The sequence below is a fragment of the Phymastichus coffea genome, unplaced genomic scaffold (assembly GCF_024137745.1).
Source record: "Phymastichus coffea isolate CEN01 unplaced genomic scaffold, Cenicafe_Pcof_1.1 PCOF00013, whole genome shotgun sequence".
Classification (NCBI taxonomy): Eukaryota; Metazoa; Arthropoda; class Insecta; order Hymenoptera; family Eulophidae; genus Phymastichus; species Phymastichus coffea.
In genome coordinates this window covers 1,069,958-1,091,313 of record NW_026706824.1, presented here as the reverse complement: position 1 = coordinate 1,091,313, position 21,356 = coordinate 1,069,958, and the positions used below count along the sequence as shown (strand labels likewise).

The following is a 21,356-nucleotide window of genomic DNA, read 5'->3' as shown; positions in this document are numbered from 1 at the left end:
AAATGTACAAAAGTAACACTAATGAACAATCCCCCCCCCCAACAAAATACCTCGTACTGAAAACACGTTGCATAAAAAATCAAACTTAATTGAAGCAGAGGTTACTTATTACGTAAATAGTAACTTTTCACCTACCTGCACAAGTTGTCATTACACCCTACCCATACAACAACAATTATCATAAAACCTTGTCTATGTCAAAATCATCGGTCCTCACAGACCACCATACGCCATACGATGCATTAAATGCACAGACCGCATACATCATGTCATTCTACACTATCCCAACCTAGAGTTACCTATAGACTCAATTCCTAAAACACCCGGCATCAACAGCCTTTTACCTTTCCGAACAAAAAACATCCGCTCTTTAAAACAATTTCATGAACACTACTCTAACTGCTTACAAATAGCCATGAAATATATAGCAGAGATAAGAGATATCTTTGAGAAACACACTGACCAAAACACACCTACACAAACACATTACACCGCTAGTAATCATCGCGACATCCAGGATAAAAATACAATGCTCGGCGAACTACGCAAACCCAGGATAAAAATACAATGCTCAGCGAACTACGCAAACCCAGGATAAAAATACAATGCTCAGCGAACTACGCAAACCCAGTACCGCTTACCCTTCCGACTCATCCCCACGAGTAGCACCGCTCCTGCTCCGTAGAAACTATAACACCTCCCCAACCACACTAATAAACATCTTTGACCAAATAGACAATTGGGAATGGATGGGGCTTTTTAACAAAATCGCTGTCAACGCTAGACAGAAATTTAAAAAAAAAAAAAAAAGAAAACAACTTTTCCAGCTAACACCAGCAAAATGCCCCTACCCAGAGTACTTTTCTTCAGTCTACCAACTACCGTTATATGCCAAAATCAGCCAACTACAAAGCAATATGATAGTCAGCCTGGAATCGCTTTTGAAAAAGGACCTACCATACGATTTATTCAAGAAAAATGGAATATTATCACCGCTCTCGACATCAACTTAGTGCTTAACTCTCATTACAATTTCACCCAAACACTGGAAAGAATATCTACAGCCTGCAACACAATCGAGATAAACGATTTCATCAAAAATTCTATATACACAGCCTACGAAGAAACTAAAAAACTTCAACACATCAACGAAGCAGTCAGCACCTCTCTCAACGCGTACGCTTTTGACACACCCAACGGGGGGCGGGATGCCCTAGCATCGCTGGACAGCCTCTTACTCGAACATGCCGATAAGGCCCTTGAAGATGTCTTGTACATGCACGAGAGTAATTTGACCGAACAAATGGGCGAGTATGACTTATCTTATATTACCGAAATAATTTACAATCAGAGACAAATCTTTTGCTTTTTAGAAAATCTCGCGCAGATTTCATTACTGGCGCAATGAGCCCAGTATATAATTCTACACACATTAGTCTTATTTTAGCCGAAATTAACGACATTTTACATAAGTTTACTTATATATCAACCGAAGTACGTCAACTCCTGCAAAACAAACAATTTTCTTTCAATCCGCAATTTTTGCTAAACGCGATAAAATCTATCAAGGCAATTACTAATTCAAAGTTGCCAGTACATATGTCAAAAATCAATATCATAACACTACAACAAATTGCAGAAGTTAACGTAGTCTACTTTCGTAAGAACATCATTGTCGAAGTAGTTTTTCCCCTTGTCGCAAGCAGCAATACACAGACTTTCAAATTATATTCGCTGCCAGTATTTCAGTATCCTAACAAAACTAACCAAATCGCTAAGTTCATTAGACCACAAGGTTATTACCTGACTGTGACAGAGGGAGAAGCTACCCATGCCTTTGTAAGCAGGAATTTGATTGATAACGAGTGTAAACGTATTTTTTCCTTCTATCTGTGCCCGCGCCCGACTATACGCAAGCCAAACAATAATTCCTGCGAGTTTAACCTGTTAACATCACCGGAAGAGTCAAATCTTGTATTTTGCCAGCTTGAAACTAGCTCCGAAACTGACTATTATCTTATACCGACGTTACAAAATAATGTTTTGCTATACGCAGTGAATCTCAATACTTCCTTTGATATTAATTGTAACGGCGTAGTACAACCCTTTCCTTTGAATGGTACCGGATTAATACAGATTCCCCAGCCGTGCGAACTTAGAACAAGCCATCATATTTATTTAGGGGCTAAGAAAAAACTAAAGGCGGAAAATTTTGTAATTCCGAAAATCTCTTTGATAACTACAGACAAAATAGTAATGAAAAGCCCAAACACAAATAGTAATCGGAACAGATACGAGCACTCGGACCGAGCAAAATTATTGCACGTATATGTAACTTTAGGTGTAACCATTGTAATCGTTGTCGTATCCGTAATCGCAGTAAGTTGCATACTTTGCGCATATAGAGTGTGCAGTAACAAAGACCGCGACTTCGAAAATATACCAATGCAAGAAATTAATCCACCCCTAACTCCTCAAAAAAGAATGATCTGCAAATCTGCACAGACATTACTTGACGGAAAATATTTTAGGCTACCAATCAACTACGACACTCCTCACTCCCCACCCGTGGCCGTGCAAGTGGTCCCACTCCAAAAATCCGAAACGACAGACACTCCTCCAACTCTTCCCACTCTCTAAAATAAAAAAGGTATAAAAACGCTAATATACCCCCCTGTCGTATCAGACACTCCATAAAATTAGCACGATGAAACTCACGGCAACTGCCACACTCGGCCCGCCATGCAAGAGGGCTAATCGATCCTGGACGACGGAACAGATATGCAACAGTCGGACGTCGGCAGCAACAATGGGACGACTATATGCAAGATGGGAGAACCGGAAGGCCCAGACGAGCATGCAGCATCCCGAACTGCCGCTATTAGACGATGATGGAGGCTGGAACTACCACGAGCTGACCCAGTATATTTTCCAGGAGGCTCATCACGGACACCTGCACTTGAGGTTCCTCTTCGAGGAAACCTATGGAGGAGAGGGATTCGGACGAGCCCCTTTTAATCCATGCCGTGTGTGCGGGCAAGATACCGCACATTGGCAGGGATGCTTCTTCTGCCGAGCACGTATCGCAGCCGCTTCGAAGGATCAACAACTAGCCATGGAGGCCGAATGTGTCCGCCCGGAGCATTTTATGCTCAGTAATGCCCCCTGTGCCAAATGCATTGGCAAGGAGTTTTTATGTAGGTTCCAGAGGAGCTTGCAGGTTCATCGTTTGGAGTTGCTGTAATTCTATCCCCAGTCCTTCCTATTCTTAGAATAATAATAAATAATAATGATAGTTACAAAAAAACAACAATATAAAAAAAAAAAAAAAAAACAAACACACACAAAAAAATAATAATAATAAATATATATATATATGTAAGGTATATATAACAAAACACAAAAAACACAAATATATATATATGTATGTAAAATATATATAACCAAACGCAAAAAACAAACAACAAAAGAAAACACACACATACAAAAATAATATAACAATCTTGACAAATATGTAGAATGATAAGACAAAAAAAACACAAAAAGTATACTCATACCAAAAATTGCAGTAGCGTTCGGAGAACGCTAGTCCCTTGCTCTATCAGCAAAGGACTCCGAGGGGTGGGCATGTCACGTCGATACGAAAGAAAAAGTACGTGACAAATTATAAGTTATGGTAACAAACCGGGTATCGATAATTTAGTTTTCTATTGTACCAACCCTCCCGGGAAGGTTTGTAAATCTATCTAGCGGGATAGATTAGTCTAAGCACGTCTCCATAATATTTCCACGAATATTACTCACCACATATTAAATTAGCGAAAACACAGGAAGGGGCATCTCAGCCTACGGTATACAAAGGCTGGATTGGAATTCGCACAAGCAGTATATAGTATACAGTACGCAGTACACAGTTGACGATTCAGCATTTTGGTAGTTTCGCAAAGTTATTTTTTAAGTCTAACTATCTGGCTACTTAGAACCGGGATTATACTCTGTTAAGTACTATAATTAACTTTAAACAATAAACCTTAAATGAAGCGCAAACACCTGAGACTGTTCGTAAAAAACCTCTTCTGAAATCCAATCCTAATAAGGTAAGAAACTATTTTATCTGCTTAAAACGCCCTACGTATAATAAAGGCGCTATCCCTTTAACCAACCTCTGCTTAACTCCTAACTAAGATCCAACCTTTACCAACGCGACATTACTTGAATATATTATTACGTCTGGCTGTAACATCTCCTCGCCTAGACATAACAGAATCTTAGATAATTAATCTAATAATTGCATTATAAGATTAGGAAAAACCGTTACAAATATGAAAAATTAGTTATAATTCAAATTCTATTAATTAATTTAAATATTTATTTTTAGAAAATACTTCCAAATTTAATCAACTATAAAGTTATATAAAAAAATTGAATAATTTTCTATTGTAAATATTGTAATATTACGTTAATTAACTTTATTAGTTAATAACTTTTGATGACACTATTTGCGATAATTGTATATTGTATAAAATCAACGAATAACAAATTTTGTAAAGTTTACATGTGTTAAAAGCTTAATATTAATGGTTATTTACTTGTAAATTAAGAAAACTCATTTCTCAAAATTCACGAATGTCTCTCGAATGTTCGATGACATCTCTCGTGCAAAAATAAGCGGGAAAATCTATGTATAAATACGCCCACCTTTGCACAGGCTAGCATTCACTTCTAGCCTTGCAAGGTGAGCATATGAGTCTGAATAAACTTGGTTAATACCTACTAAGTTCTTTCTCTCATTGTGATTAACTGAGCAAGACTGTTCCTTCCTTATAATTCGAGCTCGACTTATAGAACATCTCGCACCATAAGAAACTAGGGCATTGTCTGACTTTCCCTGAAACATTATACTTCTTTATATTTGACTTATTTATTATTATTAGAGTACGTTTGATTTATTTATTTATTTTATTGACAAATAGAGTAAAATTATTATTAGAAACAAATTCTTACTCATTAGCTAGACACGAGAGTTCGAATTATTATTATTTATAAGTGATACGAACATCACATTCATCTTTGGCTTTATTTATTTCATTGTTATGTAATGTAATACAATTCGTGTAATTATATTTCTTTATCTTATTATCATCATCATTTCTCTATTTCACATAACTTTTCCTTCTATCTACATGAAAGTAGAAAAGCTTTAAAACGTAATAATTATTTATTATTAGTTTTAGGTGTAGCGCATAAAACTGAAATGAAATTGAAATATAGTTGTAACTAAAACGAACATCGCAATTTAATTTTTGAGATCGCGGCATTTGGTCGAAAAAATTGGCGGTAGAGGGTTAATTTCTTTTTTTCTAGAAATGGGCATGGACCTTTTGTAAATTTAGCTGCCAAAATGTAGTGGCTATACGTCTAAAGAATGAAGTTGGATCCTTACTGATGAATCTAATCCAACAGCACAGGATGAAACGCCTTTAATTTTTGGAATAAATCTCATTTTTGAATCTTGCGAACTATAGCAAGCAAAATAAGTAATAATTATTATTTTTAGGTTGAGCTCATAAAACCGAAATGAAATTAAAATATAGGTAAAAAAGATTTAGTTATCCAATTTTTTCTTAGTTGCATGATCTGTTGCTTAGATCTTTTACTTTCATCTTCTGCTTTCTATATAACCTGTCACGTCGATACTAAGAGAACGCACATGACGGACTATGGTAACTAATCAGGTATCGGTAATATAACTTCCTATCATACTAATTGTCAACTTTCCCGGGAAGATTTGTAAATCTAGCTAGCGAAATAGATTAGGCTAAGCACATTCTCCATAGTATTACCCATCACATCTTAATTTGGCAAAAAAGCAGGGAAGGGGGACGTCAGCCTATAGTATAAAAAAGGCTGGATCAGGATCCGCGAATAGGCAGTAGTAGTTTAGTAATTCTATAGTATAGTACTATTGTATTATTTCTATGTTTAGCTACCCGGTTATTCAGAACCTGAATTGTACTCTAAAATTGTTCTTTCAAATAATAAATCTAAATCAAGTATAAGCACTTGAGACTCATTCATAAAATCTCCTCTAAAGCCCGATCCTAATAAGGTAAGAAACTTAGTTATCTACCTAAACACACCAGATATAATAAAAACGTTATCCCTTTAACCAATCTCTGCTTACCTTCTGACTAAGATCCAACTTTTACCAACGCGACAGTATTTTAAACATTATTGCGTCTAGCCATAACATTTCCTCGTCTAGATATAACATTCCTCTTTAGTATCTCAATTGATTAAGTTATTAACTCATTTGGATCGTTTATATTTTGAATTTCAGACTAGTTTACTTTTTTTAAATATTCCAATTTTCTATCGTAATATTTTCTTAACTTTTCTTTTGACATAAGAGATTTTCTTACACTATACATACAGCGTCTTGCATGTTTCTTATGAGATTTGACAAATATTTATTAAACGATGAAATCTGTTTTGAAATTTTTTATAATTCATTAAATGAAAATTTGGGTGGATAAGCACAAAATAGTTTATGTAGGGTAAATCTATTTAGACGCTGGTACTACAATGGAATTACGCTAATTCTGATAGTCTATCCTATTGAATATTTAAAAATTTTATTTATTGGAAAAATTTTGCAAATATTTTAAAAGAGGATGATGGACTCTTTCTAGAAATCATTCGGTCGAGAGGGAAATGCTGTCGTTTTTACTTTGGAAAATTTTAATATGAGTGCAAGAGTTTTTAGAATTTTGTTCGCGAACACGAAAGCGTCTTTACTAAAGAGTGTTTACTAAAAGAATTAGGATAAAAAATTAAAGGATAGCTAGTTAAAAGATTTGAGGTGTGGACAGTGATTCAAATTGGACATCGCATATTTGACCCTCCAAATAAACGCACTTTCGCGAGTATTGTCATTCTACTATCTGTTAACGATGGGATGTATTGTCTTCTCTATAATTGGAACTCTATGGACTGCTTTGCCTTGTATTGCTACGATCAATAATAATTAAGAACCATTGATCCCGGTCTTTTATACCTATATCTGAAAAACGAAAGCGCTCTCTCTTTTTTTTTATAATTTTGGAGGTAGAGGATAAAAATAGCCAATGAAGTGTCTCCACGAGGGTTATTTGCGCAAATCGGTATAATGTGTGATATCAGTACATAATTAGCTACTAACAGGTACCAGTCGAGTAAATAGCAAACAAGTATTATTAATAATCATGATGATAGCACAGGTTTACAAAATAAAAAAAGTTGATGCCTATTTGACCAGACCATATAACTTTTATGTATTTCGATGCGCTGAATACGAATCCGAGGTCCGTTGATCTCCATCACGTCAGGTTCAAGGTCTTTCGAAGGTCAAATGTATTTAATACAACGGAATTTAAAATTTGACTACGGATTCGGAAAGAGCGGGAAATTTTACGTTCAAATACATATTGTTGGTCTTTTCCAACATGACCTTTAAAGGACATCTAGAGCTCAAACAAATAATAAATAGACCTTATTTGCTTTTTATCCATATGAACTAGTTTTTGAGACATCCGATGGGCTTCTATTGTATACTGTCATGTATCTTTGTATTCCGAATACAAACCTGGAATCCACTTGACCTCATCCAGTTAGGATCAAGGTCATTTCAAGGTTAATTCGTTAATTTTGCACAAAAAAACAAATATAACCCTAGTCTTTGAACCCTGGTTGCTTTAACACTAGAGCCCTGCAACTCTGCGTAACTATAACCCTGGACTCTCAACCTCCGATCTCCGTATCTTAATTTTCTCAGCCCCGAGTCCGGTAACCTGCAACTCTACAACCCCGACCTTCACATCCTAATTTCATGAGCCCCTGATGCGATGAACTTCGATCTATATCGCGAAAGGCTTTTGAGCGTACAGAGGCGAGGGGCCTTGAGGACATCTAGCGCATACTGGACGGTCTCGAGGGAAGCTATTCTGGTTGTCGATGGTGTAATCCCCGTAGATTTTCTTGCTAGGGAGCGCAAGAGGATCTATGACAGAAGGTTAAACGAAAATAAAGTAGAAGTAGCCAAGGAGAAGAGTGATAGAATAATAGAGGTATGGCGAGAACGGTGGTCGAGAGATGGTAAAGGAGTATGGACGAGAAGCTCAATTCCTGACATTAAGGCGTGGATGGAGAGGAGCTTCGGAGAAATGAACTTCTACCTTACGCAGATGCTTACGTGCTATGGGTACTTCAAATGCTACCGGGATTCTCCGAATAGTAAAGTAGAGAACAGAGTTCTAGATAAGAGGATTCGCTTGCTTTTTACCAGCGCATAAAAAATCCCAAACATGGCATAGCAAATTCTACACGCCCCGACCTTGATATTCTCGAAATCGAATTGAAATCCAATCGAAATTTAAGATCTTCTAACTTTCTAAAGTCAGTTAAAGGTATGAAAATCAGGAAATCTCTGAAATTTATATTAAGTATTTCAATGTCATGGTGAAACAATCATTTTTTATGATAATCTCATGGAGGGTACTTCTTAACATCGAGGTTTATGTCTCTTACTCTGTTAAGCCACCACTCTTCAATGTAAACGTGCTTTCTTGCTAGGTCTACATCTTTCATCGAATGTTCTTTTCAGCGCTTTTCTCTTGTGCTTAACTGAAGTATCCCTCTTAAGGTTCCAGCAGTAATCTGACATCCCAAAATCCTTGATAGCGCCTTTCCATCTCTTTAATGTCTTGATGAAATCTTTCACCTTGCTCTTCACTATAATCTCCTAGATTTTCTGGAAATTTGTCCAAATGAGAATCTAAAAAGTGGAGCTTCAGACTCATGAGACATTGAACAGCTTTGTAGTTTACGACCAAGTCGTTGACTATTTCTTTATAATTTTGATCTCTGTTGTTACCTAAAAATTTCGTACAAACGTCAATAAAGCTCTGCCAAGCTTTTCGTTCATCTTCTGACATTCTATTCGGGAATTCGAGATCTTTTATGAGTTCTCTTATTTGAGGTCCATCAAAAATTCCCTCTTTGAGTTTTGCTTCGGATAACTTTGGGAATTTCAAGAAGAGATATTGAAAAGCTTTACTATCTCTTTTCTTTAAAGCTTTTACCAGCTGTTTAATCAAGCCTAATTTTATATGAAGAGGAGGCAGTATTATTTTATCAGGATCAACCAATTTATTGCATTTGAGATTTTTGTTCCCTACAACAAAACTATCCCTTGCTGGCTACTCCTTTACATCATAATGCTTTTCACGAGCTCTGCTATCCCATTCACATAGAAAACATGGGTATTTCGTAAAATCAGATTGTTGTCCCAAAATGATTGTTTCAACTTTTAAATCCGTGCAGATTTTCCATTTATACAACTCGTAATTAATTTCATTAAGTAAATATTCCATATTCACGTAATTTTCATCCATTGTCGTAGAGTGAGCCAATGGAACAGAAGCTAGTTTATTTCCATTGTTTAGTAATACAGCTTTAAGGCTTCTCTTAGAAGAATCAATAAATAACCGCCATTCTTTAGGATTATGTTCAACTCCAAATGTTCTAAACAACCCGTCTATATCACTACAATATACCAAAGAACCACCTTAAACAAAATATTTTCGAAAAAGCTCATCTCTGTTTCTGTAGTATGTTACTTTTGTTTTTTTGTGTAAACAACCTTTTTCTTTCAGCCGTGATGCCAATAGTTCCGATTGCGCTTTAGATAGCCCTAAATCTCTTACCAAATCGTTGAGTTCACTCTGATTGAACTTTGAAGGGGTTATCTCATTACCCGTTGTACTAACATCACAATCAGTTTCTTCGTCATCTTTTTCGTAACATTCTCGGTCATTCATTTCATCATGTTCTGCGTCATCTTCTTCTTTATCTTCTTTGTCATTTTCTTGGTTCGTGTTTCCCAAAGATTCTGTAATGTTTTCATCACTTATATCGATTTCCATTGCTTCATCTTCATCATGACTGATATCGCTTACTAACTAAGACTGGCATTGTGACAGACAAAGTAGTTGTGTAAGGCACAGATCGAATGTTTCTTGAATTAAATCCAAATTTGGTGTTTATACAAAAATAGCAATCATTATCATGATCTCGAGGTGCGCGCCAAATCATAGGCGATGAAAATATCATTTGTCGCTCTCCACTTTTCCAACGTCTTAAACGTGAATCGCAAACTCGACAGATGAGTTTTGGAATCCAGGGTTGGTTTAGATCCACATCAGTGGTTTTAAAACACTCGTCGTAGATCATGCGAAGTTTCTTAGAGAAAGAAATTAAGTTTCTATGAACATTGTATTTGCCGCAAAGAACACAGAAACTTTTTGAGCACTCATCCATTTTTGCAGATCATAAATCAAGTCCTGCTGTATTTGTACAAAATAACTAAACAAAAACTGGAGTAATCGCTGCTGCACCGGATATCCAACTATCCTGAAAAGGACCGTCGGACGGAGCCGCTGCTGTACCGGATATCCAACTATCCTGAAAAGGACCGTTGGACGGAACCACTGCTGCACCGGATATCTAACTATCCTGAAAAGGACCGTTGGACGGAACCACTGCTGCACCGGATATTCAACTATCCTGAAAAGGACCGTCGGACGGAGCCACTGCTGCACCGGATATCCAACTATCCTGAAAAGGACCGTTGGACGGAACCACTGCTGCACCGGATATCCAACTATCCTGAAAAGGACCGTTGGACGGAACCGCTGCTGCACCGGATATCCAACTATCCTGAATAGGAATTTCGGACGGAGCCGCTGCTGCACCGGATATCCAACTATCCTGAAAAGGACCGTCGGACGGAGCCGCTGGTGCACGCTTATAGTTTATAGGACTCGGTTATTAAGGAAAATGTAGTATTAGGGATTTGGTGTAAGATGTCTCAGAGTTAAGTGCTGGGGAGTTAAGAACATTGGAGTATGGGAATCGGGTCTTAGGATTAAGTGCTCGGTGGTTATGGAATTGAGGGTATGAGGGATTGGTTCAAGGCGTTTTATGGTCAAGTTTCTGGGGTTTTAGGAAATTAGGATGCGGAGGTCGAAGGTCATAGAGAGTTGCAGGGCTCTAGTGTTAAAGCAACCAGGGTTCAAAGACTAGGGTTATATTTATTTTTTTGTGCAAAATTAACGAATTAACCTTGAAATGACCTTGATCCTAACTGGATGAGGTCAAGTGGATTCCAGGTTTGTATTCGGAATACAAAGATACATGACAGTATCCAATAGAAGCCCATCGGACGTCTCAAAAACTAGTTCATATGGATAAAAAGCAAATAAGGTCTATTTATTATTTGTTTGAGCTCTAGATGTCCTTTAAAGGTCATGTTGGAAAAGACCAACAATATCTATTTGAACGTAAAATTTCCCGCTCTTTCCGAATCCGTAGTCAAATTTTAAATTCCGTTGTATTAAATACATTTGACCTTCGAAAGACCTTGAACCTGACGTGATGGAGATCAACGGACCTCGGATTCGTGTTCAGCGCATCGAAATACATAAAAGTTATATGGTCTGGTCAAATAGGCATCAACTTTTTTTATTTTGTAAACCTGTGCTATCATCATGATTATTAATAATACTTGTTTGCTATTTACTCGACTGGTACCTGTTAGTAGCTAATTATGTACTGATATCACACATTATACCGATTTGCGCAAATAACCCTCGTGGAGACACTTCATTGGCTATTTTTATCCTCTACCTCCAAAATTATAAAAAAAAAGAGAGAGCGCTTTCGTTTTTCAGATATAGGTATAAAAGACCGGGATCAATGGTTCTTAATTATTATTGATCGTAGCAATACAAGGCAAAGCAGTCCATAGAGTTCCAATTATAGAGAAGACAATACATCCCATCGTTAACAGATAGTAGAATGACAATACTCGCGAAAGTGCGTTTATTTGGAGGGTCAAATATGCGATGTCCAATTTGAATCACTGTCCACACCTCAAATCTTTTAACTAGCTATCCTTTAATTTTTTATCCTAATTCTTTTAGTAAACACTCTTTAGTAAAGACGCTTTCGTGTTCGCGAACAAAATTCTAAAAACTCTTGCACTCATATTAAAATTTTCCAAAGTAAAAACGACAGCATTTCCCTCTCGACCGAATGATTTCTAGAAAGAGTCCATCATCCTCTTTTAAAATATTTGCAAAATTTTTCCAATAAATAAAATTTTTAAATATTCAATAGGATAGACTATCAGAATTAGCGTAATTCCATTCCATAATTTTTTATTTTGTAAACCTGTGTAGTTAATAAAATGCGGGATTCATTCAGTCTTCTAAATCTATTGAAAAATTAGGATAATTTATCAAATATTTAGAAACAGTGCTTGTCAATTTACAATTATTGGTTTTTCTCCCCTAGATCTTTTTTTTCATTATTTTTGATTTTACTTATTGTTCGTTTAATCTTATTATCTTGGTATCATGGCTGAGTATCTCGGTGGGATTGAGTTTTTTGCTCTCTTTGTCTTTTGGTCTCTAGTAATAGTGTAAAATTATTTATCCTGGTTTATTTAATATGTCCGTTAGTTTCACCCTTCATTTTTGTACCTTGATATTATTATCTGCATCTGCTGATTGGAACGACAGTCATGGTTTGTGATGAGTTATTATCACAAAGTTATTGACACATATATAGTTTCTGATAATTTCAATTAACTCCTTTTTGCTTCTGTTAGTAGGTGTATCAATCCATAATGTAGAATTTTTTCTTCTCTACGCATTGGACAGTCCTCTATTTCTCCAATGATTTCTGACATGTCTTCTATATCAAGCCTGAGACAGTTGATCTGGTTGGCTGCTTTATTATATTTCTCTTCGGCTTTAGCTTTGATATTGTTTTTGAGCGTTATATGAAACACCGAACAATGTAATTTTCATCTGCTTTTTTAGACTCGACTCCGAGAGCTATGCTGACGTTTCCAATGAATAGCTCTATATTAAACTGGTAAATTGGATGGGCTTATCTTTCCGTATCCGTGTTGTTATCACAGGTCTAAGCTATTATGTTTCCTCCCTCAATAAATCCTCATATAAGAACATTATTTCGTCATACGTTGTTATCTCTATGAGAGTAGAGTATAGTTTCTCAGTATCATTGTCGTTTAATATAATAGACTCGTGCATAGAGTAGTTACTTGTAGTCTTTTCTATTGGTTAGATAGCTGTTTTATCGGATCAATTAAGATGGATCCTGTTGATGGATCATTTTAAAGATAACAGAAATATACAACTTTTATCTTTCGATTTTTAAGATCTGCATAGCCTTTCAAAGTTATAACCAATTTAATATAAAAAAAATTTATTTATAATAATTTTATTTATATTATGATTATTATGATTATTTAATACAATTAAAATATTTTTTCAACAGAATTATAAATTTTGATTTTCTTTAACTTGAAAAAAAAATTTTTATTCGAACTTATTTTACATGAAATTTATATTTTTCATTTAAAATGATATTTATGTTCTTTTTATAACTTTTTTGTATCTTTATGAATTTTTCAAATATTTGAACTTCAAAAAAAAACAATCAATTTTTTACTAATATACTTGTAAACCGAGTAAAAATTGATGTATAAACTTGCTTGATTACGCATTTTCAAAACAAAAGCATGAGCTTTTAAATTTCGTTGACATTTTTAAGTCGCGATTATATTATCGGTTCAAAAATTATACAAAGTTTGATGAGGGTTAAACATTTTGATATTTTATTATCATTTTATTGTTAATAAAACATATTTTCTAGTTTTTTTAGTGCGCAATAGTTATTTTTTAAAGCTTTGGACACACGGAAGACATTCATGTAGGAGTTTTTAAGCTGTGATAATTATTCGCCAAGATATAAAACTTGCGTGTTTTCCAGATTTTTTTCCTAAGGTAGGCAGAAGCTTGTGACGGGGAATGTATGTTCCGATTGATCGGACAGCTGGCAACTATATTTTTATTTGGTTTTATGTTCGGCAATATAAATTTTCGCTTGTTCGCGGTTTCGCCCTTTACATCCTGGTTCTTCGCACAATGTAAGATGATCTTCCTGTATCGGTAGTGCAAAACTTCATCTTGACAAATGTTATATCTGTTTCAATTTGTGGTGGCTTTGTTTCTCCATACGAAGGATTCCTATCTAGTTTTTTCACATTTTCGGCGCATTTTGTAATCACATATATATACTACCCTGCACATGCTTTTTCCTATCTAAACTTCATAAAATAATAACCTAATAAGATGTTCAAAGTTTTGCCTGTCGGTGAAAAATGGTTGCACCTCAAAGAACTCAATGGATTTAGGAAGCTCATTAGAAAAAGCTTGGAAATAAGGTAATTTTGATGAAAAGAAATAAAAAAATTAATTTTTCAGATATAAAAAACGAAAGGCAAGATATTCATTTTTCTTTGTTTTCTGTAACGGGGTGGATTAGCTAGTGCAAATTGTGTTTCTTAAAGAACAAACTCTCACGATGCAGAGCTAACCGCCGGTATGTTCATCACGTATGAGTATACCTGTATTCGCCTTTACGTTTGATACTTTCGTTTCGATGTCTCCTTTTCCAATAGATTTGAACTCACCTTAAGTCACCTAACTTATGACACTTGATTTATCTTAGGTGTGAGTGACCTAATACTTACTCCAGCTATTCACTAGATAAAATCGGTTTGAAAAAATAATCAGTGACGGATCCGTCAAACTAAAGGGAACGAAATAACGTAATGCGGCGAATTACGAACGTCAGCCGTAATTGCTGTTGGCAAATGAATTCTTCCCCTGGAAAGGCTGCGCGGATCCTCCTCGCTACAAAATCGGCTAATGCTGCACAATGCTGCTGTTTTACTTGCTGCTGCTGTGATTACTGCTAATTTTATTCTGCCTCTCCTCGCTGCCACTCACGCACGTACAAAACCAATAAATTTTCTAGATCGGCAAACAGCGAAAGCACAATTAAGAAAATTTTGGCGCTTTCCCGAACAACAGCTAAGACTTAACTGAAAAGTGAACTCTCGCGCGCTCCCTCTCTCTCTCTCTTAGACGTTCGCTCTAGCATCGCGAGTGCTACCGAATCGCGAACGTATCGATTGATCGATTCGAAGTTGAAGTACATATAATCGATTCCTATTTTAGTTTCGTATATCGAATCTTAAATGAACTTACCGGAATTAAAAGTGGTAACCCAAAATTTTCCTTACTATAATATTATATTAGTATATTGTAACGGGGGAGGCTATCTAACAAAATGGGAAATTTATTTAAGCAAACTCTCACGATGTAGATCTAACCGCCATCCGTTAAACACGTATAGTTGTACGTGTATCTGCCTTTACGTCAGATGATTTCGTTTAAGTGTCTTCTTTCCAACTGAGTTGAACTCACCTTAAGTCACTTGACTTGTGACACTCGATGTATCTTAGGTGTGAGTGGCTTTATGCCTAATCCGCTAAATCCCCTAGATGAAATCGGATTAAGACTTAAGCCTTTATAAATCGTTTAAGCTAATAGGAAATGAAAAAACGTAAGCGGCGAATAAAATTAACTAACTTTAATTAATAAAAACTACAGTCTTTTATGGACCGAAAGACTAACGCACGCGAATAGGATATACAATCAATTATTATAATTCGGTGAGAGAGAGAGAGAGAGAGAGAAAATTCGAAAATTACCGCGAAACTAACGCTCGGCGCGAATACAAAAATATTCGATATCGCGGTTGACAAAACACTTCCGAGCGTATTTTGTCACGCAATAATAAAGGGAGGTGCACCTATCCTGCGGTGCAATTATGGTGATCAGCCGTAATTGTTGATGAGGAAAATCAACTGCCGATGCTCCTCCAATTAATCAGCTGCGCTGCCTCGCTCTCTTATCAGCTACAATTTGCTGCTGCTAATCTGCTACTGCTTCCTGCTTTTGCTATTGCACTGCCGCACGTAAAATTGTTCCAGCAAAACTTTGTAAAACGGCGAAACACAGTGCAATAACGATTTAGCGGTATTGTCATGAAAACAGCTGAGACGTAACTGCCTATTTCAAATGCTCGCGCGCCCCCTCCTCTCTTAATTATTCGAACTAACGCGCGAGTAACAGAATCGCGAACGGATCGATTAATTGAATCGACTACCGTTGCAATATTCCATACTACAATAATATATATTAAGTATTTTTATGAAAAAAATGTATTGTTCTTCAGTAGCTCTAAAGCTTATAATCTACACATCCTACAAAAACACTTTTGTAGAAAAAAAATGTTTCTTTTTACACAAGGTATATAAAAATAACATTAGAATGAGTTTTATAAAAAGAAGTTTTTCAGCTTTATAATCTAAATAGAAATATTTTTTTTTTAATACTTTTTAATTTCAACGTATTTGACAAAATATATTTGTAAATCAAAAGTTTCTTGTTATTTATTGTAATAGATAAATGAATTGTTAAACTTCTATGGATCAAGGCGTATTTCTAAACATAATTATTTCCTAGAATATGCATACAACATTTGTATTTCCAAAATTGTTCCGTGATAAAATTTAATTGTCTGAAATTCTTCTTTTCAGTCAGCAGTTTGTTCATCGATGTTGCAAATAAGTCTATGTAAATTGTAATTGAAAATATGGCTAAGTTAAAGAATTTATCATTAGCTGTTCGCAATCATATTTTTGATCTGCATAAAATACACATCAAGGGAATTACAAAAATAATAAATATTAATAGGCGGACTGTTCATTTGAATGTAAAAAAATTAATGGAAACTGACAGTAAAGAAAACAATTGTAGAAAATAGAAAAGGAAAGTAAGTGCTTAAGAAGATTACATTCAGAGGATAAGTCTATGAAATTGAAATATGAGTGTCTAAAATGGTGTCTTATAAGGTGTCTGAAATAACAATAATTACAATTTGCAGAAGACTCAAAGAAAATGGACTTTATGGAGGAGCAACTATTAAGGCACCTCTATTAAGAAATGTAAATATGAAAAAGAGATTGAGATAGGCTAAAGGATACCAGCATTGAACGATGGATGAATGAGAAAATAGTATTATGGAGTGATATGTCTAAATTTGAGATCTGTGGTACCAAAAAAAAAGTTTATGTACAAAAAATTGATAAGTTATTAGATTGTATTTAGCGTGATGGGAATTCCATTCATTTTTCAACGCAATAAGAATCCTAAGCACTGCGTAAAAATTATTTAACGACCCTTCAAAAGCAAAAGAAATTCAGTATAATGGAGTGGCCACTGCTAAGTCCTGGTCTGAATCTAATATAATTATTTTGGAAAGAACTTAATTAGTCAGTAAGAAAATATCACCCTTCTTCTACTTCATATTTGTGGAGCATTTTATAAGAAATATGGAGAAAAATTCACTTTAGAATTTTAGAAAAATTAATTAATAGGATGACGAAACTTTGTAAAACTTATAAAGTTCATTATTTCGATCGAAAAAATATTCAAAATTGAAATTTCTTTTTGTGGACCACAATTTCCTACATTTAAATTTATTTATTACATGTAGTTTACATTTAAAAGAAAAATTATGATCACATAGCTTTTGCTTGAAAGCGTCAACTCTTGCGAACTAATCGTCATATAAAATCGATGCTAAAGTAAGAGAATTTGATGACGTCACATTATGAGCTACACTGGGACTTGTACTTAAATCCGGCCTCAGTCTGTTTACTCCGCTTAGATGTTTAACGAAATTCGATTTACTGATTCCGCAAAGAGCGTTGTACACATACATCGCCGCTGAAATTCGCGAAAGAAATAACGAAAGCAATTGTGATCGGAGATTCGCCAAAAAAAAAAAACGAATAGGATCAAGTGCGAACAAGCTTGACGTCATTTTAAATAGTATTTCTTAATTAATGGTCAAATGATTACAAAAATAATAGAAGTGTTTTAAGCATGGTAAGCGGTAAATGAGAGTGATACAAAGCAAGAAAACCGTGCAAAGAGGGAGAGAATATTCTTACAAACACAGCTAAATGCGCCACTGTTGTGCCCCCTACGAGTTATTAAAGGGTTCTATTTCGGTGAAGGAATCCGGCGCTGACTCCCATAGGCGCGAATCTACCGCGATAACGGAGAAGGTGAAGAGAGGAAATCGAAAGAATTATAAAAGGCGATCCCTTTATTTACACTATCGAAATAGTATATGCATGGTTTCTTACAAATCAAGATGGTGAGCGCGCACGCTGAAATCATAAAAACGCGACAGTAGGCGACGGTTAGGAGCGTATTCGCTCAATGTATGTACGCGATGAGTCAATACTATTTAGGAGCGGGTTCGCTCAACTATTATACGCGACGAATCAGTTCGTGGCGTTGCACCGGGAGAGAGCTGGTGTGAGAGAGAGAGAGTCCGCAAAACAAATACTAAAATCGGACCCACCGGGTAGCCTCTCCCGCGGCTCGCTGGTGGGGAGTCGGCGTCTGCGGAATCGCAGTCCCGCAGGCAGTAGGGTTCGCTGGATCACCGGCGGGGCTTGTTGGCTGCTGGCGGCCGGGATCTACCTCTGGATCGTCGAATGATGCTAGCGGTTAAGGCTGCTCAAAGCAGCCGGAGATTTACCACACAGGAGACTCCATTCACTGATTCATGGCTTGCTCACTTTCGGCCGGTGCACCGTCATTCTATATTCTAGGCCGTGACCTGATTAGTCAGTAGTCACTCCTCAACTGCCCGTTAATACTTCTTCGTTCCGCTCTGCCATCTTCTCGCGGCGCGAACCGCGCTTTCCGAGTTCTCGCTTATTCTTTTTCCTCTCTCACTCTCTCTCAGGCTCTTCTCGCTCTCGCTCTCTCTTGCGCCGTCTTCTCCGCCGGCCGCGCTCTCCCCTCTCCAGACTCTGCAACGACACGAGCGCGTGAATGCTATGTCAATCATAGCCATGTTCGGCCGCTACATCCGTGCGAGGAGAGTGCTGTGCACAGGGCTAGCGAACATCGATATCAGCCCTATCACAAGAGAAAGACAGAGAGAGGGATATAACTAAGAAAGTACTTACTTACAAATAACTCGATTCACTGTTGTTTTCGCGCAAGAATAATATCTCTATTGGCCGAGAGATCGTTAAATAGTTGTACAGTATTAGTATAACGATAGTTGAAAATAATTAACTGATCAACAGCTAGGATGCGACTATCACGATGATTATTTCCTTTTCCTCTATAAATTGCTAGTCTGTCTATTCGATGTATGATTTGCACACACTTATCTGCGACACTCGCTATATAAAAAATCGAGACAGTTTTTATCAATATCGATCCGACTTAGCTAATGAACTATGAAAAGAAAGGTTCTTTTTTTCTTTCTTTCTTCTCGCTTGTCTACTGATGTTCCGTTGGTTACTCCTAAATCTACCGCTGTCTTTTTCTTTTTAACTTACCTGTGTTCCTCTGCAGCACGGAACTAGTTTTTATTACACAGTAAGGAACGTAAGAATATACAAGAATATAATAATCATAATAAATATATTTATATAGCAAAAGAGCGAGAGAGGTATATAATGAGGTTAGTTTTCACTCGTTATAGTATATGATTTATTTTTGTTACCTGTTGCTACCGATCTATTTTGTTCTATTGTTGTTATCGATAGTGTTTATAGTTGCGATAAATAAATATTTCTTTGGGTACAAAGAAATATAATTAATCTATAAGTTAGTATAACATTAGAATAGTCAACATGCCCTCAACAACGTCTGCTATTAAACTTCTTACCTGTCTTAGTTTCTTTATGTATTCCTTAACTGACATGTTTTCGCCATCCATCTCTGGGGCATAATGTACAACGTCTTATAATTATAGTTTTAATAGGTGTACGTGCGCCATGTTTATAAGATTTATTACGATTGGAACTGTTATGTTAAAATTCTTCTGTACCGGTCTTTTTTTATTATTTTGAAAGAGGGAAAGAGAAAGAAAGTATTTTTATTATTTCTTTTGATATAGTACGTGGTTTGACTCATTTGATTTTACAGTAGCTACAAAATTATCTGAATTACTTGTGTTTGCTCTGTTCGTATTGTCTTTCAACTTAATTAGAGTAGCTATTTTACTTGTAATATCTTAATTTTGTGTATTATTTACCGCATCAGCGAATATACTTCTCGACGTTCTCAATATTAGACTCTACTCGCTGAAAATTCCTCCAAAATCTAAATATCTCTCGTTTTTTTTTTAAATCGAATGACTGGTTGAGATAAATGAGTGTATATTTGATCAGGTATGTATTGAATCCTACGTATGATTTCTTACTCAGATAATGGGTTAACTGTTATTTTAGTCTTTTTTGTTGTTCTTGATTTTTGTAATTTTTTACTTCTCCTAAAAGCTAATTCATGTAGGTGTTCTTTCATAAGTTTCTCCAATGATGGGCTTATACGACTTGATATTGCGTAAGATTTCTGTTGCTGAATGATTTCTCCTACGTTTCATTAGGCTTCTTGCTTATTCAAACATTTCTCAATCGGTACAAAAATATACCGACTTATTAAATTAAAATAATAGACAAAATGGAGATGAAAAACCAATATATCTTATAGCTTAGAAAGAAGAGAAAAAAAGAAGAAAAAGAAAATAAAGAACAGTATTTGACCTACTAACAGCAAATAATTTCGGTCTCCTTGACTAATTCATTTCCTTGTACTTTATTCTCTGTCTTTGCATAATTGGAGATTTCGAAGTCAGTCACCGCGTCGTACGTAACCGAAGAAGGTAGTGAGCAATACTTGCCTTCGTAATACGACACCTAAATACGATTGCGCAACTCTATCAATAGTAATATGTTCATGTGATGTATATTTTATTAATAAGACTGATAAAGGAATATGTTTTGGTATAATATTTGTTAGAACGTGAGAAATGTAAGAATAATTCTTTGTTTTTCATTTATAAAATCCTAATTTAAGCCATTGGCGTACACAAAACTAAAAATCAAACCATCCAATTTTCTTGTCGTGAAATCTCCTTTAAGTATATTAGTATATTGTATTTTTCAACGGATGCATCTTTAGTACAACGATTTTTAACAATATTGTGCTCCGTGAATTATTATGAAGACTGTTGATCAGTAAGCTTATTAATACAAGTATTAATAATACTAATATTATTTATTGACTCGCTGTTGTTATTAATATCATTAATATATTAATATACATTAATCTATTCATATAGAGATATTAATATCATTAGATGCAGTAATATTGGAAAAACAATTAATTGATCCGGCTGGAAATCTTCGTACAAATGTTGGTTTCGCAATGTCGTTTTCCAAATTATTCATTTCTTGCTAGATTACTGATTTTGATTTTTATTGATGAGGGCGATAA

General features: G+C 35.6%; 2 protein-coding genes across 4 annotated transcripts in view; both read left to right on the top strand.

The window, feature by feature from the left end:
• Window positions 1–21,356, top strand: part of LOC131673252 (uncharacterized) — a 1,160,519-nt gene that overhangs the window by 176,690 nt on the left and 962,473 nt on the right. The window lies entirely within an intron of this gene.
• On the top strand, window positions 7,884–8,330 carry LOC131673363 (uncharacterized). The gene has a single exon (XM_058951292.1). The coding sequence runs from the start codon at window positions 7,884–7,886 to the stop codon at window positions 8,328–8,330; it is 447 nt and encodes a 148-aa protein (XP_058807275.1).